The following is a 15,194-nucleotide window of genomic DNA, read 5'->3' as shown; positions in this document are numbered from 1 at the left end:
ATCGAGGCCCCCAGGGACCTGCCATGGAAATGATATGGTTTCTTTATTGGTTGAAACCGGTTTCCATCTGTGCGCAGATCCCTGGGTCCTGGGGCAGATACTTCCTCTGTTCCCCAGGCTGTGCTGTCTGCCCTGGGACCCTGGAGACCCTTTTGCCTTGCTCACTGTGTGTTCTCTGGAGAGTCACTCTCCCTCTCTGGGCCCCTCCTCTGTAAAATGAGGCAGCAAGAGAAGATGCCGGGGCTCAGACTATCTGAGGACACTGAGGGAGGTGTGGCTGAGACTAGCTCCTGTCTGCTTCTTCTTAGCTGCATGGTCCCAGACATGGTATCAAATCTCTGGAAGCCTCTGTTTCTGCATCTCTAAAATGGGGTGATGCTGACCTCATTGTGTTGGTTCAGAGATTAAATAGTGCCTGGGAATGTCCCCAGCACTGTCTGCACACAGTAGGTGTTTCTCCTGGGTCTGAACAGCCTCTTGTTCTTCCTGCTCTGTGAAAAAGAGAAGTTTTGAGGGGCATGTGCTACTCTGCAAGCCTGAAGCTTCCTCCGTGGCTTCCTCCCCCATCACGTCCTCTTCCTGGTCTCACTGTGCCCAGGGATGCTCCCGGGGGAGGCTGGGAGTCAGACCCCTTCGCAAGGGTACTGGCATTTAGGGTGGGGGGGGGGTCTCCAGAAAATCAAGAAGGCTTGGAGACCCCCACAATGCTGCATCAGTATGCTGGCAGGAAGGGCCGAGTGTCTGTAGATTTTGTGCTTTCAGATGACACAGTCTTGGTGGCAGCCTCTTCTTCCTCTTCCCCAAGGCCTGTCCTTCTCTGCCTTCCCCTCTCACAGTCTATTTATAAATAGGAGAAGGAGCTGGGGGCCCCCACCTTGGGGTGCCTACAGAGTCTTGTTCAGGGAGCAGGGAGGCAGGAAGTCAGCTGGTACAGGGTTGCCCAGTTCCCCAAAAGAGCGCGCTGACTCAGGCTCCAGAATCAGAGGGACCTGCCTGGTGCCCTGGCCCTGATGTTGCTGGGTGGGCCACAGTGCATTGCCCGTCTTGCCCTGGTCTCCCTCCTCAGGCCCGGCTAGCTGCCATTTCTGGTCCTCTAGGGTGAGAGTGGGAAGGAGTAGGGAGGGGAGGGAGCAGAGTGGAGAGAATTCATGCCTCACTCACCAGCTAAGTCTGGTCCTTCTCTAGCTTCGCCCTCCTGCACACCTCTGTAGCTCGCCTCCTTTCAAGGACTCACAGCCACATCCCTGTCCCTTAGCCTGGACACTGTCCTCTGGCCACTTAATGGGCCCCTGGGCTTTGGCCACTTGCCCAAACTCTTTATTTTGGGGTCCCCTCACTGCTCCAGGTGAGGTCCTCTTGAGTAATGGCCCTTGGAGGCCACCTACATCGAGCCTGCCTTCTCCTCCCTCTGCCCCAAGGAGGCTCACTCCACTGTCCCACAGCTGACCTGCCATGGTCTCCTGATCTTAGGCTTCTTGAGGAATGGGCCAGGGCCAGCCTGAGGGTGACCACAAAATTCCAAGGGTCACAGGTCTACTTCCCCAGACTTCCCTTCTAGGAGGGAAGGAAGCCCACATGGGCTGCCCAGCACTTCACCCGAACTGGGTAGCCTGCTTCCAACAACTTGTCCTTGCCTTGCCTGATCTCAGCTGAAACCAAGGCAGAGAGTGCCCACTTCCAACATGCCATCTGACACAAGTCCACACTGTGTGCAGACCCTCAGAGTTTCCCCTGGGTCTCCTGGGAGTCTGGGAGAAGATGATGGACCCCAGTTAAGACCCCCTGACCTGTATGCCTATGATAATCCAGGGAGGAGGAGACAGGCAAGGTGTTATGTCAGCATTTTACAGATGACAGTGTTGAGGCTCAGAGAGAGTAAGTGATGCTCCTAGGACCAGCTCATGCATCCAGACCCTCTGAACTGAGGCCACTATTACTCCTGTGATGCTAGGTGTCTGTGTGCCTGGGAGGATGGACATCTCCAACTCCCCTCCTTCCAGAGGCCACATGCTCAAGCTGTCCTCACCTGGGAGAGAGTTTGAGGGACAGAGCTGGGCTGGGAAGCCCACCTCCCAGCCCTCAGTCTTGCCTGATATCCCAGCCCCTACATCCCAGATCGTTCAGTTTTTCCATCTCTCACATGGGTGGCCCACCCATCCACCCCATCCTCCTGAGGTCTTGGGAAGAGGCTGAGCTTTTTGACACCCATCTTTAAGAAAGCAGAGCTAGGGCTTCCCTGTGGCTCAATGGTAAAGAATCCGCCTGCCAATGCAGGAGACATGGGCTCGATCCCTGGTCTAGGAAGATTCCACATGCCTCAGAGTAACTAAGCTTGTGTGTCATAACTAGTGAGCCTGTGCTCTAGAGTCCGGGAGCCGCAACTGCTGAGCCCACATGCTGCATCTGCTGAAGCCCGAGGGCCCTAGAACCCGTGATCTGCAACAAGAGAAGCCACTGCAATAAGAAGCCCACATACCACATCTAGAGAGTGGTCCCTGCTTGCCACACTAGAGGAAAAAGCTTGTGTAGCAACAAAGACCCTGCATAGCCAAAAATAAATAAAAAGTTAAAAAAAAAAAAAAAGCCAGAGCTGGAAAGAGCTTAGAACCTCAACTAGGCCACACAGCCGTTTTACAGATGAGGAAACTGAGGCACAGAGAAACCTGTTACCACCCAGAGTAGGGGAGCTGCCTGAGTGGGGGAGGGAATACCTTTGGGGTGGGCCCTGTGGCAGGGAGGGTTAAGATCCAGTCTTCCTGGGGTGGGGAAGAAACACATGGCTGGAAGTTAAGAGACCTCTTTGAGGCTCAGTTTTCTCATCCGTGGCTTGGGAATAATAATAGTACTGACCTCACAGCGCTGGGCTGAGGAGTCAGAGGGACAGTAATGCATGTGAACAGCTCTGCACGAGGCAGACTTTCAGGACCAGGTGCTGCTGTATCTGTCTCCTAGCGCCCTCGCCCCGTCCACCGTAGTCTTGCTGCCTGGCCCCCTGGCTGCATGGAACACACGGAGCACGTCCTCGCTGGAGCCCCTCGTCTCGCCTTGCTTTTCCCTTCTTAGCTCCTGCTACCACTTCCCATTTTCCTCCGTGCATGTCTGTGTCTCCCCCACTAGAGCCCAACTTCCTGGGGCAGGGACTTGCATGTGTTTGATGCTGAGTGCCCGCCACCTAGAACCACCTGCGTGCCATGTGCTTGTTGAACGAATGAACGTTTCCTCCTTGGCCCACGTCTTTCTCCACCACTAAATGGGAGGTTGTCTGAGATGATCTCTAAGGTTCCAGCTCAGTCCATCCTGAGCTGCTGTGCCTCCATCCTGCCCCCACTTCTGGGTCCTGTTCCCCTCATCATTGGCTCCCACGTGTCCCTCTAGCACCTGGCAGAACCGTGGATTAGCGGGGCCAGCCCTCCCTGCTCACAGACTCTTACCTTTGAGCGTTTGGTGGCCTTGCTCCTGCTTGCTCCTGAGAGATCAGAAGCCCGGTGACTCAGGCAGGTCTGAGCAGCGCCCAGTCTCAGATGCTGGAGGTCCCTGCCTGCTGCCGGAGACTGGCTCTTCTGAGGTTCCTGCGTGGTCACCTGGGAAACCAGCTCAGAGCTGAAGTCAGAGGATGTTGGCCTGAAGCTGAGGGAGGTCCCCTGCACTGGTGTGTGTGTGTGAGAGAGAGAAAGAGAAGGACTGAGAGAGAGAGAGTGCCCATGTGAGCCAGCGCCCACATGAGCCAGCGCCCACGTGAGCCAGTGCTTCAGGCTCTGCTCAGCATGAAGGTGGATGAACAGGAGCTGGTGGCACGGTGGTGACTCAGGGCAGAGGGCAGATCCCGGGAGCTGGCCCCTTCAGCTGTCCTGAGGAGGGGACCAAAGATTTCTCCAGTGGGACCACAGCAAGGGTCACATCGGATCTCCACCTCTCCCCTCCCAAACCTCAGACATGTGACTGCATCTCCCTGAGCTGTGAAATGGGCACACACCTGCTAAAGGGTGGGAGTGGGATCTTAAAAAGTGCCTACAGCCAGGCCTGACAAATAGTTCCTAATGAGTATCCAGTTTTTTCATGTCAAAAAGCTGAGAACCTGGAGGAGTGATGGAGGCACATGGTGGGAGAGGGTTTGGGTGGTGCTTGGAGTCTTGGGTCTGTGTCCAGGAAAGCGGAGCTTGGGCCCCCCAAGAGAAGGGAGGCAGGTTGGGGGTGGCGGGCATGTGGCCTTGGGTGCATCACTTCACCTCTGGAGCATCTGTGAAGTGTTGGGGAGGAGTCTCTCTGTGGGTGGAGCATGTGCAGTTGCTCCTGGGACGTAGAGGAGATGGAGCTGCAGACCCCGATGTGAAGCTGCTCTGAGGCCTGAGGTGGATGGAGTGTGGGCCCTAATGGCCCCTTGTGCACAGTCCTGCCACCAGCCAGGCCCTGGCATTTCCTTTGGGAAACCCCGGGAGGTGGGTTTGCTTCTGTCTCCATTTTCCCATCTGTGAAATGGGTACAATCAGATGTGCCTTACACATTGGATGTTAGATTCATCCTTCTTTTCTTCCTTCTCGTTCTCCTTCCTCCTTCCTTCCTTCCCTCTATCATCATCTCTCCCTCTCTTATCTATCTATCCATCATCCCTCCATCCATCATCCATTCATCATCTGTCTTCTCCAATCTCCCCCTAAACACACACACACACACACACACACACACACACGGTCACAGGTCACCCACCTGTTAAATGGGTGGTTGATCCTCATCAGTGAGGTCCAGGTTTTTACTCGGGGACACAGTATTTTGAAAGGTCAGGTCTGCTAAGCATGCTGAGTGAATCCAGTACTAGCCAATTCATTTCCTCATTTTAAAATGTCAATCAGGCTCTCCTGTGTGTGGATGTTGTGTGGCTCTGAGCCTCCCCAACCCTAGACAAAAGAACTGGAAGCTTGCATAGCCCTAAGTTTCCCAGAGGCTGCTCACCATGTTCTGGGGGCCTCCAAGGACCCTCAGCTTTTACAGCTGCTTTGCTGACCTGAGGCCCAACTTGCAGGGCTGTGCTTTGGCCTGGCCTCTGCTCTAGTGAGCAGGGCAATGGAGGGAGTGACCTTTTGTCCCGCTCTGCAAGGGGCTTTCTGTTCCTCATTGTTTAGCCATGACATGGCAGTAATTTTTTTTTTTTTTTGTCCAAGAGGATAAACAGGCATCAAGATGACTTAAAGGAGAGCTGACCTCCTCTGCCCGCTCAGGCTGGAGTCAGAGAGGCAAGAGGAAGTGTAGGGAAAATCTTTCATAGCAAGATTCAGACAGGAAAAGACCTGGGATGAGAGGCCTCAGGGAGGCCACTCTGGGCAGTGACCTGGGGGCCCAGGGGGTCCAGCTGCCTGCTTTTGTCCCGGAACCCTTGCCCTGTGGGTGGAGAGAGAGACCAGACTTGGCCGCAGCAGGGCCCTTTCCCGTCAGATCCTCTGGGCCCTGACAGGAAATCCTCCCCCAGGGAGGGCAGGCCTCCCTGGGCTGCATCTTGGGGAGGAGTCCTTCCCCGCTAGAAGCTGCAGGGCCTGTGGCTCTCAGGGCCTGCAGGGGTGAGGGGCTCCCCTAGTTACACTGAAAGTACTTGTAGGGAGGAAGCCCACTGGGTGCAGGGTCCTTGAGACCTGTGCCCACCCCCATGGGGGACAGGGGGCTGGAGGGAAGGAGCTGTGGCTCCTCCCTTTCTCATGGGGGAGGCTGCTGCCTGGGGTGTTCAGTCTGAGCCGGAAGAACAGCAGGCTGCAGTGAGGGGTATGGCGGGGACAGACCAGCCCTCCCATTCCATGCAGTGAATGCACAGGTGAATGTTGGAGTGAAGAGGGCTGCGGGCAGCACAATTCTGTGGTTTTGGGGCTCTCGCAGCCTTTGATCACTGCTCTCCGCCCTGACCCACCCCCGGTCATCTTGCTCCAGCCTGTGTGCCAGTCAGGTTTGCTCAGCTGTGGAGCATCAGAATCACTTGGGCAGGTTTTCTTTTTTTTTTCACAGTACAGCTTTCTGGGTCCACCCCTGGGCGCTGACCCTTTGTTGGGGAGGGAGTTGGCATTATAATAGACCCTTCCAAGGTGCTTTGGAAACATGCAGTGCCATGCAGTCCCCCAGCCACCTCTAATAAGTGGGAGGAGCCCTGAGAAGGAGCTTTGCTTCAGGACCAAACAGGAAAGGGAGAAGCACCAGGACTCTGTGTGTGTGTGTGCGCGCGCGCACACACGTATGGGTATACACACGTGTACGCACAGGCATCAGAGCAGGCTGGGAGGACAAGAAGGTACCTCATTGCAGCCCAATGAGATGATTGCCAGAAGGGGGCATATTCAGTGTTTAAAGAGAGCCCAGAGCAGGAGGAACCTGAATCAGCCTGGGGGAGTCAGGGAAGGCTTCCCGGAGGAGGCAGTACTCAGCTGGAAGGACGAAGGGATGATTACCAGGTGCAGGAAGAAAGAGGGCAGAACCTAGGCATGGGCACTTTGTGCTGAGCTCTGTGATTCCTTGGAGAAGGAAATGGCAACCCACTCCAGTATTCTTGCCTGGAGAATCCCGTGGACAGGGGAGCCTGGTGGGCTAAGTCCATGCAGTTGCAGAAGAGTGGGACACAACTGAACGACTGAGCACTATGGTTCTCTGTGACCGAGGCCACCACCTTCTGGGAGGCTTCAGGGCCTCACATCTGCCGAGTGTAGGGTTAGGAGCCAGCCCTACCCTCTGGCCAGCTGCCTTGGTGTCTCTGCCTGCAGACATGAGTGTGCTACGCTGAGTGGGGTGAAGGGGAGGTTAAAGAAGGCATCTCTTTTACCTTTATCTGCCCCCCTCACCAAAGGGAGAAGTCCCCACATGGATAGAACTCCAGGAGGGAGAAAGGCAAACACTTGCCGGGCACAGATGGGGATGTGGGAGTCCACGCTGATGTCTGTCCTTCCCTTCCTCCTTCCAGGCTGTGTTTACCCCCTACATCCCAGAGCCTGGAAGCTCATGCCGGCAGCAAGAATACTACAACCAGAAGATCCAGATGTGCTGCAGCAAATGTCCACCAGGTAAGGGGTGGCCGCTGGGGCCCTCGCCCTCAGCCTGGCTGGGTCCCTGGGTGCCGGTGCCCTGAAGAGAGTCAGTGTGTTCGGGGCTTAGGGGGTTAGGGTCATGGCCCTAGACTCTTACTGAGCTCCCTCTGGTTACATGAATCGACCCCCACGATCGCTCTTGCTTCTGGGCCATTGCACATGTCGTTCTCTCTGCCTTCCCTGGGTGTGCTCCCATTGATCCTTTAGACCTCTGATGGCCCCCTACTTCAGGAAGCTTGCCCACACTGCCTGGCCAGATTGGGCTCTACTTTTGAGCTCCTACTGGCCCTTGGCAGCCCCCATGGCAGCAGCTCTTTTTATACTGTGATCATGGCCTGGATCTCCTCTATAGCCCCCACTGTGTGCTACTTAGAACAGGGACTGTGTGGCTTGTTCTTTGCTGAATCCCCAGCACCTGGAGCAACACCTGACACATAGAGGTGCTCAGTGCATATTTGATTAAATCAGTGACTGCTGCCCATTTCATAGGTGGTGGACCTGAGGCCTAATCCCAGTTGAGAGAGCCAGGCAGCCCAACTCTGAGGGCTGTCCATCTACTCGTTTGTTTATATATTCATCCCTGTAATGTTTATAAAGCATCTGCTAAGTGTCAGGCACTGAATGCTGGGAACATGACAGAGAGCAGGGCAGGCAAAGTCCTCACCCTCATGGATTTTGCATTCTAACAAGAGCATAAGGCAGATAAACCAATAGAGGAGATAGACGTGTGGTCTGTGAAGGAAACAAGAGAGGGGAGGGCAGATGGAGGCAGAGTGGGACATGCTGGTCATGGAAGACCTTTCTGAGGAGCTGACTTGTGGGCAGAGATGTGCAGGAGGTGAGTCATGCAGATATACAGGGGGACAGAGGCCCTGAGGTTTAGCTTGTTTGGTGCACATGGAGAACAGGCAGGCCAGTGTGTGGCCCCAAGTGAGTTAGCAGGGACCATGGTAAGGAGTTTAGATTTTATTCTGCAAGATCAAGAAAGCCATGGGAGAACTTTGAGCCACTAGCTTGAGATGTGGGCAGGCACAAATGCACCTTTCACCATGGCCATTTTAAGAGATCCCAGGGAAGTGACTTTTCTTTCTTCTATTAACTGGCAAGGTCTCTGTAAGAAGGCACTCGAATAGCACAGCAGTGAAGGTGCAGGATAGGAATGGGGCTCAGAAGAGAAACTTCTTCACGGTTTGCCTGGGTGTTCTCAATCCCCAGGCACATCTTCTTTGAGGCCCCCAGGAGTCCCATGGCCTCATCCTTGATAGAATACCAGGGATGGCTGCTGCTGCCTTTTTTTTTTTTTTTTTTAACCTTTCTCAGATGAAGAATTTCAGCCAATTATAAAGAACAAAAGATAAGACTTCCCTGGTGGTCCAGTGGTTAAGACTTTGCCTTCTAATGCAGGGGTTGTGAGTTCCATCCCTGATCAGGAAGCTAAGACCCCACATGCCTTGTGGCCAAAAAGCAAAGCATGAAACAGAAGCAATATTGAACAAATTCAATAAAGACTTTAAAAATGGTCCACATCAAAAAAAAAATTTTTTTAATAAGAACTGGTAAACCAGTTCTTACTAAAGTGTTATTGACTGATAATCAGCAGTTCCAATGGTGGAATTCCAGGCACCTGAAAAGAGCAGAAAAGGAAGGGTTAGTCACTTAGTCATGTCCAACTCTTTGTGACCCCATGGGCTATAGCCCACCAGGCTCCTCTGTCTATGGAATTCTCCAGGCAAAAATACTGGAGTGAGTAGCCATTGCCTTCTCCAGGGAATCTTCCCAACCCAGGGATCGAATCTGAATTTCCTGCATTGCAGGCAAGACTCTTTACCATCTAAGCCACCAGGCAAGCCCTAAAAAAGAGCAGAGGGGAAGATATTTTAGGAGCACTTCAGGGTTCAGAGATGGAGTGATGGCTGGCACACGCTAGATGGGAGATGATGCAGGAGCTGAAACTCTTATCAAAGAGCTTCCCAACCAGGCCTCAGAACTCTGGGGCTCTGGAGGACAGAGGATGAGCCTGGGTCCTGTCAGAAGCCACCCCCTGCCCCACTGCCCTCCTCCACCGAGACTCCTGGCCTTCACTTTTTCAGGCTACCGTGTACAGTCTTTATGCAACATGACCTTGGACACCATATGTGCCTCCTGTGAGAGCAGCACATACACCCAGCTCTGGAACTTGGTCACCGCATGCTTTAGCTGTAACTCGCGCTGCAGCTCTGGTGAGTCGGCTCAGAGTAAGGGGTGGGCCCGGGCATCCTCTCCTGGCCTCTTTGCCCTTGAGCTGGCTGGGCTTATTCTAGACCTTTGTTTTCATGCCCAAGGGCACATGTACAGTATAGCACTTCACTGTTTCTCGTCTTCAATAGCTCCTTGGGGCAGGCAGGCCAAGAGCAGCAGTGGGGGAACGGTGCCCGTTGTTAGAGTTGAGGACACTGTGCCTGAGAAAGTAGGTGTGCTTGTTCATACTGTGACGGAGACTCTGTGGCCAGCAGTCTTTATGCCCCATCTCGAGGCCGGTGCAGAGGTCTGCTGTCTGTGGGTGGTAGGGCTGGGTGGAAAGACAGAGTGGGCGTGGCCGGTGGAGGGAGGCGTGACCCTCGGCCGTCTTCTCCTTTCTCTAGACCAGGTGGAAACTCAAGCCTGCACAACGAAACAGAATCGCATCTGCACCTGCAAGCCAGGCTGGTACTGCACCCTGGGGAGGCAGGAGGGCTGCCGGCTGTGCGTGGCGCTGCGCAAATGCGGCCCTGGCTTCGGCGTGGCCAAACCAGGTATGGGGCCAGGGCCAGAGGTCCTTGGGGTACCCCCTTGGGTCTCTCCTTCCTAGGAACATCATCAGGGCGGCCGGTTACCCATCTGTCCACTTGTCCCAATTCATTCTTCCCTCCAGCCTTCCTGATCAGGCACCTCCTGTGTGCTAGGCCCTGGGGATCCAAAAATGATCAAATTAAGCCCCAAGCTACTGGAAAGTCAGGTGGTACCCCAGGAAGACAAAGTCACTAGAATTAGTTAAGGACAGACCACCCAGGGGTGTGTGAGTGTGTGTGTGTGGTGTGAAGGGGTGGAGGTGCAGACAGAATCTCTTGCCTCCTCAAACCTCCCCGGGGCTCCATTTCCCTTAGGGCCAAGGCCCACCTTTTCCATGGCATATCTGAATTGGTGACAGTTTCCAATTTTTTGTGAAGGAACTGCAACAACAAACGTGATATGCGCTCCCTGTGGCCCGGGGACATTCTCAGATACAACATCTTACACGGATACCTGCAAGCCCCACCGGAAGTGAGTGGTTGCATCCTCTGGTTCTGGAGGAGCAGGGAGGGGCTGTTCCCGGGGTGATCCTGAGGCTTCCAGCACAGATCATCTGGGCCACAGTGCCTGGGATCTCCCCAGTTGCTTCCTTGGGAGGAGGCATTGCCGAGCCTGCTCCAATGTTAGGACTGGTTTATCTGACAGTGGGCGGGTGGGTCCCTGAACAGCCTGGTGAACTGGAGTTTTGTCCTAGAAGTCAGGGGTGGGGAGCATGGGGATAGGTTGGGTGGGGACAGGAAGGGACAGTCTTGAAAGCGGGTGTGGCATGCAAACTCCCTCCCCTATCCCAGTTGCTGCCCCCTTGCATGTCAGCCTGGCTCCCACGGGTGAGCCCAGCTACCCTGAGTCATTCAGTCCCAATCACACCTTCTCCTCCCACAGCTGCAGTTCTGTGGCCATTCCTGGTACCGCATCGACAGATGCAGTCTGCACCTCTGTGCTCCCCACCCGGAAGGTGGCCCGGGGCCCAGCCACCACAAGATCCCAGCACATGGAGCCGACTCTGGGGCCCAGCACAGCTCCAAGCACCTTCTTCCTCCTCCCAAAAGTCCCAAGTCCTCCAAGTTCCCCAGTGGAACAGCCCAACACAGGGAACATCTCTCTTCCCATTGGTAAGTCTCAAGAGGTCCCGTTTATCCTTGCTCCCTCCCTTCTGTCTTAGCGCGTGTGTGCTAAGTTGCTTCAGTCGTGTCTGACTCCTTGCAACCCCAAGGGCTGTAGCCTGCCAAGCTCCTCTGTGGGATTTCCCAGGCAAGAATACTGGAATGGGTTGCCATTTCCTCCTCCAGGGGATCTTCCCGACCCAGGGATTGAACCCGCATCTCTTATGTCTCCTGCATTGGCAGCCGGGTTCTTTACCACTAGTGCCACCTGGGAAGCCCTCTTAAGAGTCTTACTGAGAGCTTGTTATGGGCTGGACCCTGTGGTCCATCCTGGGATGCAGGTAGCATTGAGACTTGCTTTCTTCCAAGATTTAGTGATGCCACTAAGAATTCCTGGATGGGGAGACATAGGGTTCCTGTTCTATCTCAAAATGGAGATGGTCTTCTGGTTGCCATTTCTGATGAAACACTAGGCTTTGACAGTGGGCTGGGCCAGGTCGCTGTGTTGTGGGCTTCCCTCCTGGACTACACCAGAGGGCTCAAACTCGTGGTCCTCAGGCTGAGTGTGGCCCACAGGTGTGTTTTCTTTGGTGCATGGATTTTGGTTTGTTTGCTTTGTAATCACATTTCAGAGTCTCTGCCCTGGGCTTGTCCCTTGCCTGCGACAGCCCCAGTCATCCTTGGTCATTGACTGACCTGTTACATTCGAGTTTCCTTTAAAAAAAATTAATTAATTGATTGATTTGGCTGGGGCTTCCCAGGTGGCGCTAGTGGTAAAGAACCCACCTGCCAATGCAAGAAACGTAAGAGATGCGGGTTCATTCCCTGGGTTGGGAAGATCCCCTGGAGAAGGGCATAGCAGTCCACTCCAGTGTTCTTGCCTGGAAAATCCCATGGAGAGAGGAGCCTGGCAGGCTATAGTCCACAGGGTCGCAGAGTCGGACACCACTGAAGCGACTTAGCACACACGCATTGGGTCGTAGTGGCAACCCTTCGGGCTTTCTAGTTGTGACACGCTGCCTTAGTTGCTCCAAGCCATGTGGGATCTTAGTTCCCCAACCAGGGATCCAGTCCACGTCCCCTGTTTTACAAACTAGGTTCTTAACCACTGGACCCCCAGGGAAGTCCCAAGTTTACTTTTTTGCAGCTGTTTTGAACTTCTCTTTTCCTTCTAGAACTGATTGTGGGTGTGACAGCATTGGGTCTGCTTCTGATAGTTGTCGTGAACTGTGTCATCATGACCCAGAAAAAAAGTAAGATTCCATCCTTCCTTCCTTTCTTCATCCGTTTATTCCCTCATTTGTTCAGGAAGTTTTTCTGGGGGCCTCCTATGAGTCCAGCACTGGGCACAATTTTATGGGTCAGACAGAGCTGGGTCTGGTAGACCCTGTTCTTAGGAGCTTAGAGCCTGCAGCAGAGGGCATTTCCACTAACTCATCTAGTAAGAGCTGAGATGCTATCAGGGCTATCCAAGAGGTGGGAGTCCAAGATTCTTGTCTAGGAATTCTGGGGGATTCAGCCCTTATGGAGCAGGTGGCATCTGAGCTGGGCAAGATTTTGATGGAGACATGAGTACAGGAGAGAAAGGGCATGCAGAGCAGTGGGGTGTGGAATGGACAAAGTGGGGCAGGCTGAAGAATGGTGGGTGTGAGGGAGGGGAGGGGAGCGATGTTAGGCCGGCTGGAGGCTTGGGTATAGGGCCTTCTGTGTACCTTGTCTGGTAGGTAATTGCTCCCCCTAGGACTGAGCCTACTCTGAAAGCTTCTGCTTGGGCCCCATGCTCCCTCTTAGTTAGAAAAGATGTGACCTAAGGAAGTTGCTCGCTGACTGGTCCCTTTTCTCCTCTCTGCAGAGAAGCCCTTCTGCCTGCAAGGAGATGCCAAGGTGGTGAGTGCCCCTCTGCCTGCCCCCTCTGCCTCCATGGTATCCTTCCTGCTGGGCCAGGTTGTCCCATAGGAAGTGGTGAATTCTCTAGGTTGGTCTGTCCAGCCTCAGGCAGGATGCAGAGCCCCAGGAGGCTGCAGAAGGACCGGCCAGGGTCTGTTGTGGGGGCTGATAAAGGTGGCATCTGGACTGGGCAAGATTTTGATGGAGACACGAGTGGAGGAAGGAAAGGACATGCAGAGCAGCGGGGAGTGGTATGGACAGAGCAGGGCAGGCTGAAGAATGGTGAGTGTCGGGGAGGGGAGTGGAGCAGTGTTGAGTCCAGATGACTGAGTGTGAACGGCCACATCAGGGAACAGAAGGGTCAGTGGGGTCAGTGGCAAGTATGTGGTCGCGGACCCATGCTGTGACCTTGGGCCTACGTGAAATTGCTCATGGCTGGTTCCTCACCATTATGTGTGGACAGTGTCTCAGCCCTGCTTGTAGGACTGTGCCTTTCACCCAGTTGGCAACAATTCTCAGCATCTCCGAGATGTTTACAAAGCACTTCCACATGTACAGTGGTTTTCAAACTGTGTGCTAGGGTACCCCCGTGTTCCACAAAGGGTCCTGGGGCAGTGGAGGGGGGAGTCATCTTTGAGGTTGAGATCAAGGCTAGGGGACTGGACCCAGGGCCTCCCCCAACTTCAACCAAAGCAACTCATTTTTGATCATTTTTATGAAGTAGGATCTGTGCAGGATTTTTGCTAGAAACAGAGCACTGACATTGTATTTCACCAGTTTTCCATCAGGAGGGCATTTGGCTGCAAGTAACCAAAAGCTTAAGGGTGACTTCAAGGTGCTGTATTTTCTGTCGGGGTGTTGGTGATTGCTGGAATGATTCAGTTGCATCCTTCTGTGAGGCCAGCCAGGACCCCAGGCTCTGCCATCTTCAGTGTGTTGGCTTTTATCCTCTTGCCTTTGGCCTGTGTCATAAGATGGTGATCACCACTGCATATGTGACCTCCAGTCTGAGGCAGGAAAAAGAGGGGAAACAGCCAGATGCCATTTACAGGAAATCAGACACTTTCCTAGAAGCCCTGGGTGCATTTCTTCTTTTGTCTTATTGGCCAAATGGTATCACGTGACCACCTCTAGCTGCAAGGGAGGCTGGAAAAGGTGGTGTTTAGCTTTTCTAGCCTTTATGGTGGGGGAGAACTAGGGAGAGGGCTTGGAAATGGGTGTGGGGTGAGCCAGAACACGGTGTGTACTGCAACCCCATGCCAGGTAGGCAGGCAGGGTTTTTTTTTTTGCTTATTTGTTTGTTTTGGATGTGCAGGATCTTAGTTGTGGCCTGCAGGGTGTTTGTTGTGGCAGCACATGGGATCTAGTTCCCTGACCAGGGATTGAACCTGGGCTCCCTGCATTGGGAGCACAGAATATTAATTACTGGACTACCAGGGAAGTCCCTAGGGCAGGTTTTTTACCCAAATTTACAGATGAGGAAACAAGACTCCAGGAGTTCCCTCCATGTCCCCTGTCCTGCTGGGGCAGGGCTTCTCAAACCTGCCTGCTAATTCTTTGTCATGAGGGGCTATCCTATGTATTATAGCTTTTTCAGTGAAATCATTGGCCTCTCCCTACTTGATGCCAGTAGCACTGCCTCTAAGGAGTGAGAACCAAAGTGTTTCCAGACATTGCAAAATGTTCCCTGGATGACAGACACCCTCCATTGGGAACCACTGTGCTAGGGGGCAGCTCAGCCCTGAGGTTTACACAGGGTTTTGGACTTGGTAGGGACCAGACTGATTTCATCTCCTGATTGTCTCAATAAGAAAAGAAGTACAGAGAGGGAAAGTGACTTGCCCAACGTCACACAGCATTATATCTCTGGACTCCTGGCTAGTGCTTTTTGACATGCCCTACAGTAAAAGTGAAAGTCGCTCAGTCATGTCTGATTCTTTGAGACCCCACAGACTATACAGTCCATGGAATTCTCCAGGCCAGAATACTGGAGTGGGTAGCCATTCACTCCCTTCTCCAGGGGATCTTCCCAATCCAGGTCTCCCACATTGCAGGCAGATTCCAGCTGAGCCACGAGGGAAGCCAGACAGAAACACTGGTTTGGAGGTACAAACCATTTCTCATTCCTCCAGTGTGCCAATGCCATGACCTCCTTTTTCTAGCTTCAGTTCAGTGACGCTGGAAGCTGAGACCTGGTGGCCCATAGAATAAGCATGCCCTCTAAGCTCCACCCCAGCACCCAACTGCCAACTTCCCTGGACTGAGTATTTCCCAATCTTTGGTGCAATAAAGCTGCCTCAGGAGTGGCCCAGAGCCCCACCTCCCCTTTCTGTTTGCTCAGTTT

General features: G+C 53.7%; 1 protein-coding gene across 1 annotated transcript in view; it reads left to right on the top strand.

The window, feature by feature from the left end:
- The window catches only part of TNFRSF1B (TNF receptor superfamily member 1B), a 35,296-nt gene that overhangs the window by 10,393 nt on the left and 9,709 nt on the right, over positions 1-15,194 (top strand). Inside the window, exons 2-8 of the mRNA XM_027564859.1 lie at positions 6,929-7,028; positions 9,143-9,271; positions 9,674-9,823; positions 10,238-10,331; positions 10,743-10,972; positions 12,139-12,216; positions 12,816-12,850. Of these exons, the coding sequence (XP_027420660.1) occupies positions 6,929-7,028; positions 9,143-9,271; positions 9,674-9,823; positions 10,238-10,331; positions 10,743-10,972; positions 12,139-12,216; positions 12,816-12,850 (816 nt within the window). The remainder of the gene's footprint in view (positions 1-6,928; positions 7,029-9,142; positions 9,272-9,673; positions 9,824-10,237; positions 10,332-10,742; positions 10,973-12,138; positions 12,217-12,815; positions 12,851-15,194) is intronic.

The sequence above is a fragment of the Bos indicus x Bos taurus genome, chromosome 16 (assembly GCF_003369695.1).
Source record: "Bos indicus x Bos taurus breed Angus x Brahman F1 hybrid chromosome 16, Bos_hybrid_MaternalHap_v2.0, whole genome shotgun sequence".
NCBI classification, from domain to species: Eukaryota; Metazoa; Chordata; class Mammalia; order Artiodactyla; family Bovidae; genus Bos; species Bos indicus x Bos taurus.
The sequence above is the reverse complement of the archived record's forward strand: the minus strand, read 5'-3'. Positions and strand labels throughout refer to the sequence as shown.